Here is an 8,823-nt window from a genome sequence, read left to right on the forward strand (position 1 = left end):
ACCAAGCTATGTCACGAGCTTAAGTGGACCCAAGCCACAAAATTAACCGGGGCTTACTGAGAAGGTTGTGGTATGGAAGGAAACAAGCAATCACGGGGCCCATTGAGGGTTCAAGGAACGTAGGTTTCAAAGCCACTTGGGGGCTTTGGAACTCAAGCCCGTTCCTAGAACCCAAACATATGGGTTAGCATGGGAGAGAGGAGAAAAATTGACCCATGCTCTAGGAAGACACCAAAGAACCTACCAAGATATATAGCCCAGCCCACATCAATATAATTAAAAAAAGAAAACCTTTCCAGCAGCTTGACGAAAGCCTGCCAAACGATAGAAGCAACAAAGCCAGAGGACCCAATACCATATGTACAAGCCCAAGCCCAGCAACTTGCAAAAATTTGGCGTCAAGTCCTATTCCCGTTTGAACTCCAAACAATGGTCACAAGGGAGCCATGGTAAGACCAGAGGAAATCCATGGGGGTGAGAGAAGTGTCCATCGGACAAAAGGCTTCAGCCCTCCCCTTTTCCTCTGTAAGCTCTGTCTTGGAGAAAACATAAGGAAAGCAGGTGGCGCTTTCCCCTCTATGGGAAAGCCCAGCTGCGTCAAACCATTGGAACCATAAAGGGTTCCTTACCCATGCTCCTTGGATGGAGAAATTCATCAAAATAGGGCTAAGTAGGAGCTGCCAAGGAAAAAGAAGAGGAAAACCAGACAAAATTAGAGCTCCTAACGCCTATAAAAGGAGACTTTTGCTACCCAGAAAACACATCCACAACTCAACCATCCAGAGCATGACCAAGCTTTGTCAAGCAACCTGGAATCTACTCAAGCCACCCAATCCTCTTTCTCCGTTGTCTTCTTCTTCCCTTGAGATAAAACCTTGCTAAGTTTTCCTTCGTTCTCAGTTTAGATTTGATCCTCTGTAAGAAACTCATGTTGTTCTCTCTCTCTCAAACTGCTAAACTCGTGAAAGCTTAGCTCCCATGTCACATACTCCTCAGGCTGAGCCATTAGCGAAATCCTCATGCTTATTTGGGTGTTAGTGAAGTGATCCTGAGAGTGTTCTTTTAAAATCTCATTAGATTTTCTAAAAACTCTCTTGGGAGCTTGTTTTTCGAACTTAGGCATTTGGGGGATTTTGCTCGTTGTCTTCTTACAGCAGCCCAGGCCCATTCGTCAGGCAGTTGGAACAAAAAACCCCCTACATTAGGTAAGCAATTTCTCTTTCACCATTCTAGCTGCCATTGTAGATCTTGCCATTCAATTCATTATTTGGCTATTGCTATTATAAATAACAATCTCTTTTGTTTTGGCTAGGACTTTGGATTTCCACTTGACTTGGTTTGGAATTAAAACCACTTTGCTTGGCTTGAATTTGGTTACCACATCCAAACACATGTACATAATTCATTCTCTCTGTTTTGCAAATCAAGGGATGGAGAGAGAGAGAGAGAGAGAGAGAGAGAGAGAGAAGAAGAAGAAGAAGAAGAAGAAAAAGAAAAAGAAGGGAGGGTTGCGTTGCTGGAGAAATAATGTGGTCCAATTAATTAGTTTTTAGTTTAATACAAGTTTGTTGATGTGGACTTATTAAAATCATTAGATTAATCTAATGGTTTGTATTCTTTTAAATGTATGTAAATGCACCGATACTAAATGTAGACGCTTCTCATTCAGTCAAGATGGGTGTTGCAACATGGGAGGGATTGATGTTGGAGGAGAGAGGAGAGATATTTTATTTTTATTTTTGTTTTAGTTTTAATTTAATTATTTAATTATTAACTTTTTTTTACATTTGAAAAAAAATAAAGAATAGTTTATTAATTATTTTGTGCATGTGGGGCTATGTTTAACGCATTAGCATTTAACAAACTTATTAACGATGTGGGTAATTTATAGATTTTTAGTATTAACTTGAAAATGACCCTATAGCTTGAAAGTAATTTGGGAGTTCTTTTGTAGTTTGTCTTTAAAAAAGGGCAATCATTTCCCCACTCCTATTTTATCTTATAAAAAAGGAGTGTAAGTGGATAAAATAGAAGAAAACGAGCAAAATCTATCTGACGAATGGGGAAATCACTACTCTAAAAAAACTATCACAAGGATTTTACTACAGATGTCCTTAATTAACGAGATTTCATAATAATTTGGATTCCGGACCCAACTGAAGTGTGCAGGCTCGACTCGGGAATAAAAGGCATGGTCTGTCTGAAGACTTGTTTTCCACGCCATTTCTACTCGTTCTCACTCTCACACTCACACTCTCACTCTCACTCAGTTGGCGAGCGCGTGATTCTCAGTCGCCTGCGCCATCCATTGCGACGAAACCCTCCGTTTCCGGCGCACAGTAGTCATTTTCCGACAACGATCGGCTCTGTCCCTCAGGTAATCTCTCTTGAAGCTTTACTTATCTGAATAGATATCGCCGTATCTATCTTCCATTCTTGTATTAGGGTTTTCTCTCTCTCTCGCAAGACATGCTTATGTACTTGCGAGCTTTGTTTATCTCTGTAATTTTGAGATTTTGTGCTTAATTATATTTTTTTTTTTGCCGTAGCAATGTAGATCGGAGTATAATGTGCACAACAATCTATTTCAGTGCGTCTTGTGCTTTTAATTTCTCTCTCTCTCTCTCTCTCTAAAACCCTTTTTGAACCTCCTCTCTCTAGAATATTAGATCCGTCACATTTCAGTGCATGAAACTTTTGTGAAAATTTTAGGGCTTTATTATGTTTGTCTAACAGCCTTCTTTTTGCGCTCTGTTTTGTTTCTAAGAAAATAAGGTAAAGAAAAATAAAATGGACCTGTGTTTCCTGATATTTGGTTGAGGTTCCTGATATTTGGTTGAGGAGGTTGGTGGCAAATATTTCTAAAGGAAAGAGGGTGCCGAGTTAAGAGTGTATGAAAAGATTATATGTCAAAGTATTTTCTGTAACTGGAAAACAACATGTGGAATTTGTATGATCGTCCAACAGTTTATGAAAATATTTTATTTCGTGGAAAATTACTTGGCTGCTTATCATGCATGTTGCCTTGTAGAGGGCATCAAAGTAGAAAAATTTCATGTTGGAGAATGAATGATGGGTGTTATTGATGAATTGAATGATTTATTTTGTTAATGGGTATTGTGATTTGAAGTTGGTAAATTAGCTCTGAAAGGTTGTACAAATAAACAATTTTATTTATGGGAATATGTTTCGTGCATATCTTGACATTATTTTTGAATCTTGATTTGTGAAGTGGAAAAGAAACTGATCAAATGTAAGATTTTTGGTTTTGTACGATTAGTCTGGCAGTTTATGTTGATTCCTGCTTTTTGGTCAATGGAAAGGATTTCAAGTGTATTTTGGAAAATTGTGATTTCCATGTTTAAATGAACTCTCTCTCTCTCTCTCTCTCATTCTCTCATTTACTCACTTTCTATGCATGTGTTTTCCTATGTTGCCTATTAGCCTACTTCATTATCAAGTACAAAAAATGGAAGCAAAAAACCAGTTTTTCTACTTCTAGCAACAGATATGTTATACAGTTTTGGGGCATTAGAATTTTCATTTGTAACGGATTCTTACAAAATTGGTTAGAAGGTGCATTAAGTTCAAGACTGGCTCAATAAATTGAATGATGTGCTTTTCTTTCAAATATTTGTGATCTTCTAGCTGTATCATTTACCATATAAATGTATACCATCATCTTATGATTTGACACTTAATATTGACATTTTAATGAAAGTGCACGTACATCATTTTGTTTTTTGTTGTATCATTACCATATAAATGTATACCATCATCTTTATGATTCGACACTTAATATTGATATTTTAATGAAAGTGCACGTACATCATTTTGTTGTATGTTGTATCATTTACCATATAAATGTATACCATCATCTTATGATTCGACACTTAATATTGATATTTTAATGAAAGTGCATGTACATCATTTTGTTATTGTCTGCAAAAGCGAAAATTGCAATGTCCTTGATCCTGTAAGATAATTTATGCTCAAACTTTTTAATGTTTTTATTGTGATTTTTTGTTTTAAAAACTTATCCAAAGAAGGTATTATTCTTTAGGATGAGTGCGAGAAGAAATGGAGGAAATCCCAAAGGAAAAGATGTCTCGGAAGTCAATAGCCCCAAGGTTGAGCAGTTAACTCATGGTGTAGCAGGCATTAGCCTGGAGTCGGCCCAAGATGACGGAGAGTGGGAGGTAATTTCCAGGAAATCAAAGAACAGAGCTGGAAGCAGTACTGCAAAACAATGGGGTCCTCAGAATTCTAATTCTAAAGCTTGGGCAGAGTTTGATGTTCAGAAGCCAAGCATGAGGAATAGTGGTGGATCAGCTCGGGCTTCTGGGAACTTCTGGCCATCACAAACTGCTGATTCAAGAAAACCAGCCGGAAGAGGAAATGTAAGGCAGCAGTCTTCTGCTAGGGTTTCCGAAAACAACTATGTGGCTCCTCAACAAGTAGTTCCCCCTCCACTGGACCACGGATGGAACTGGCAATCCAGAGCGGGTTTCACTCAACCCAAGGGTTCAGAAGATGGCCAGGGAAACTATGGCAAGGACGGCGATGTGGCTGCTGCTAAGGCTAATGATGATGAGGACAACTCTGATGCTGTGGGTGATAGTGACGATGAGCTATATAGTGATGAGTTTGATTCGGATTCAAGTGAAAAGAGTCATGAAACTCGAAAGAGTAGCAGATGGTTCAAGAAATTCTTTGAGATTTTGGATAGTTTAACTGTTGATGAGATTAATGATCCTGCCAGGCAGTGGCACTGTCCTGCTTGCCAAGGTGGTCCTGGTGCCATTGACTGGTACCGAGGCCTGCAACCCCTAATGACACATGCCAAAACAAAAGGATCAAAGAGGGTGATGCTCCATAGAGAGCTTGCAGAGCTTTTGGATGAGGAGTTGCGGAGGAAGGGAACTACAGTTATACCTGCCGGTGAAGCATTTGGTAAGTGGAAAGGTTTAAAAGATGAGGAAAAGGATCATGAAATTGTGTGGCCTCCAATGGTTGTCATCATGAACACTAGACTTGAGCAGGATGAAAATGAAAAGGTATGAATGATGTTTTTCTTGCTTGAAAGTATTTTATGTAATCAAATTACTATCTCAAATATAGGTGCACATTGTCATGATTCTTGCTAAAGGTTCCTTGTCTTGGTATCATTCCAGTCTTTAATTTCTGTTGCTTTTGAATTTCAGTGGATTGGTATGGGAAATCAGGAGCTCCTTGACTACTTCAGCTCTTATGCTGCTGTGAGGGCTCGGCACTCATATGGTCCTCAGGGACACCGTGGGATTAGTATTTTGATCTTTGAAGCGTCTGCGAGGGGTTATTTAGAGGCTGAGCGTCTGCACAAGCATTTTACAGAGCAAGGAACAGACAGAGATGCTTGGGATCGTCGTCGTGTCTTATTTCATTCAGGTGGGAAGCGACAGCTTTATGGGTACATGGCGGTGAAAGAAGACTTGGACATATTTAACCAGCATTCCCAAGGTCTCTCTCTCTCTCTCTCTCTCTCTCTCTCTCTCTCTCTCTCCACCCATGCCACTTTCTATGTTTGTGTCTGTTTTGGGTGGTGTCTTGCATACAAAACGATGAGCTTTCACTTAAATCCTTTAAGTTCACATGCTAGCTTTGATGCGTTGGATTTCTCTCAGCTATTAAGATCTGTGCTAATGTTATATATGGACGTCTTACATGTTTCTATCACTAATTAGGTAAATCAAAGCTGAAATTTGAGATGAGATCCTACCAGGAGATGGTTGTGAACCAAATCAGGCAAATGAGTGAGGACAACCAACAGCTTAATTGGTTTAAGAACAAGGTTGCTAAGGAACAGAGGCATGCCAAAGCGCTTGAAGAATCTCTTGGTATAGTTAGTGAGAAGCTGAGGAAAACAACGGAGGAAAATCGTATTGTAAGACAAAGGACCAAAATGCAGCACGAAGAGAACAAGGAAGAGGTATTATTCCCTGTTAAGATATATAATTACTCCCCAAAATTATGATTGAAACTCGTGTTGTGGGGTAAGCAGCAGTTGGTAGACTCTGCCTTTATACTCTGGTGGGGACATTTTTGGATGTCCATGCTGGTATTGTTTCTTTAAGTTACAACTGTAGTACAAGTCTGAATCAAGAGCCTACGGTTAGGAGGATTATGATTTTTTCTGAGGGTGGGGTAGGTTATGAAATTGTTATGACCAATCAATTTGTTTAAGTGGTTATACTAATTCTATTTCTTTGGAATGGTAATAAAAAAAATCTGTTTGTTTGAAATGCACATAAAATTTGGACTGCACTTTGACAAAGACCATTGTAGCCTTTATTTTTCACTATCTGTTTCACATTTCTATTTTTTATTTCTATCTGTGTTTGGAATGGTTATAAAAAAATCTGTTTGTTTGAAATGCAAGTAAAATTTGGACTGCACTTTGACAAAGACCATTGTAGCGTTTATTTTTATTTTTTCAGTATCTGTTTCACATTTCTATCTTTTGCATGTTCCTTTTGTTAAATGTGCTTTACACTTGCATCCAGGTTTGGCTTGATGTGCAGTTGTTATTTTAACTGTGTTGTGTGGTTTACAATCTTTTTGGTTTTTCCATATGGCTTCTAAATGCTTTATTGTAATCTGTATTTCTTGTTCATTTCGGCAGATGTACTTGCTCTTTTATTTCATTTTGTATGCTTATTTATTTATTTTGTTGTGAAAAGATGTATCTGCAAGAACAATTTTTCAAAGACCAAATCAAAATAATTCATGAATCAAGGGATGCAAGGGAAGAAAGCTTTGAGAGGCTGCAGCAGGAAGAACGCGACAAGGTCAAGCAGTCGTGTGTCAATCCTTCAAATGCTGAGGAAAAGAAATACAAGTAAGAAGTGTGTTAAAGAATATGTATCGACTAGAGAAAGTTAGGACCCCTATGCTTGTCCTAAAGCGGTGCTTCTGGTTTTGTTTGATTTTTATTTCTCTCATACTCCTGGCTGTAGGTCGGCGGAAATTGATAACTTCATCAAGTCTCAAGAAAAAGAGATGGAAGAATTTGTAGAAGAGAGGGATATGCTAATAAAAGCTCATGAAGACAATAATGCTGCAATGAAGCGGAGGCATTGGGAGGAAGAGGTAGAACTGGAGAAGGATTTTGATGCCAAATTAACCCAGCTCATGGAGAAGTATTCTCCACATCGCTCCTGAAGAAACTGCCCATGTCCGTTGAAGGCGAGAGATCTTAGGTGGAAAGACCAGCTTTGAGTCACTAAAAAAGTTTAGGGCAGTTTTATGTTTTTTGTTTGGTTAATGAGATTCAAAGAATTATACTGAAAGGAACAGACAAAGAAACTATCTATCAAAATGGTGGTACTCTGGATATATGAGGTTACTTAGCTTCAGTTGTTAATGCCAGGAAAGTATCGTTGATGAATATTGTCTTTATTCAACGATTGATTGGCATGAAATTCTCGTTCAATGGCTGAACCTGAAACCATTCATTCGATCTTTTGTGGGGTAGGGGTTGCGTTGGGGTTAGCTATACAAATTATGTGTTTTGTTCGGTTTACATGCTGCTTTAGAAATCTGAATAGCATACTCTGAATAACATAAAGAATGCTAGAAGTTTTGTGCTGGGCACAAAGCCTTTCGAATCAGTAGAGAACAGTCAAGCAGTGAAATCAAACTTAAAAGAAAACTTGCGATTCTCTAGAAGAAAAAAATTGCGAAGTTTTGGTACCTTGTAAAACTGGCACTTAGTACAAGTAAAGCTCAACTTTTATTTATTTGATGGTAAGTAAAGCATAACTTATGTAAGCTTAAGTTTCATGGGACTAGCTTTGAGCACTTGAGACGTGTGCAGTCTTAGACTCGGTCGATGCCTCGAACGAGCTAAGTAAGTCTGAAATCAGCAAAATGGGATCCAAACACCCAAAGGAACAAGAACACGAAGAACGTGTAAGAACACTGAAAGAGAGATTTGAGAAAAAGAATACTTGTATTGCTCTCAAGAGAACTACAACTCTCAGATGTTTAGCATACAACTCTTAGCTCCGAATGCATGACTAGGATTACAACGATATGAAAATAAAGCATATTACAAGGGAAGGTACTAGAAGATATAACGTATCGAGCCATCTGGAGCGGGCTTGGTGGGAATGGGCCCTCCCACACTTGGGCTAGACCCTCAAGTAGGCGGTCCTTGACATTCTCCCCTAGTCAATCTCGTGTTTTCCTCGTTGCAACTTGCGGTGTCAAGGACCTGAATTTTGGGGATCCTTTCAAATTGTGGGTTTTAAATAATACTAGTCTTATTACATTTTTATATCATATAATGTGGCAGCGGTGATGTGTACATACTACATCATGTAAAATAATAGTTTCTGTTTTTCTAATTTTATTTATTAAAATACACTTCATTCATTTAATTGATGTGACATATGATATGGACATGCCACATCATGTGGGATAAAAATATGGTAAGTGTAGCATTACTCTTTAAAAATTAGTTTTAATTACTTAAAATTTAGGGTTACTTACATAAAAGTACCTAAACTTTGAGGGTCGTTTCAAATTAGTACCAAATCTTTTAAATTATGTACGTAGATACCTAAATTTACGGAAAACATACAAATCAAACCTTTTATTATTTAGGTCGTTAGAAGATATGTTAAGTGCTAACGTGTCTTGTCTGATGTGGCATTTTTTGATGCAATGGACGTCCACATGGACAAAAGAAAAATATTTATTTTAAAATTAATTAACAATTGAAAACTTTAATATCTAAATTTGTTTGAAATATTAAATTTTATATTGAAGTAATTATTTTTT

General features: G+C 37.9%; 1 protein-coding gene across 2 annotated transcripts; it reads left to right on the plus strand.

The window, feature by feature from the left end:
• The first annotated feature begins 2,178 nt into the window (after positions 1 to 2,178).
• Positions 2,179 to 7,426, plus strand: SGS3 (XS domain-containing protein / XS zinc finger domain-containing protein-like protein). Of its 2 annotated transcripts, none has more exons than XM_008229448.2 (6): positions 2,179 to 2,377; positions 4,064 to 5,057; positions 5,205 to 5,499; positions 5,724 to 5,968; positions 6,720 to 6,877; positions 6,996 to 7,426. In XM_008229448.2, exons 2-6 carry the CDS (start codon positions 4,065 to 4,067, stop codon positions 7,198 to 7,200), a joined length of 1,896 nt encoding a protein of 631 aa, XP_008227670.2. In that variant the 5' UTR covers positions 2,179 to 2,377; position 4,064; the 3' UTR covers positions 7,201 to 7,426. The 2 variants fall into 2 exon arrangements, with proteins under 2 accessions (XP_008227670.2, XP_088903897.1); XM_089047771.1 differs by having other exon boundaries at positions 2,206 to 2,377; positions 4,050 to 5,057.
• The last annotated feature ends 1,397 nt before the right edge of the window (positions 7,427 to 8,823 follow it).

This window comes from Prunus mume, linkage group LG3, assembly GCF_029339155.1.
Source record: "Prunus mume cultivar Tortuosa linkage group LG3, ASM2933915v1, whole genome shotgun sequence".
In the NCBI taxonomy this organism is placed as follows: domain Eukaryota; kingdom Viridiplantae; phylum Streptophyta; class Magnoliopsida; order Rosales; family Rosaceae; genus Prunus; species Prunus mume.

Bases quoted from the DNA above. Each gene is read 5' to 3' on its own strand.
- SGS3 (XM_008229448.2), top strand. From the start codon at position 4,065: ATGAGTGCGAGAAGAAATGGAGGAAATCCCAAAGGAAAAGATGTCTCG. The intron at 5,969-6,719 runs GTATTATTCCCT...TGTTGTGAAAAG, and splicing joins ACGAAGAGAACAAGGAAGAG to ATGTATCTGCAAGAACAATT. The intron at 6,878-6,995 runs GTAAGAAGTGTG...TCCTGGCTGTAG, and splicing joins GCTGAGGAAAAGAAATACAA to GTCGGCGGAAATTGATAACT.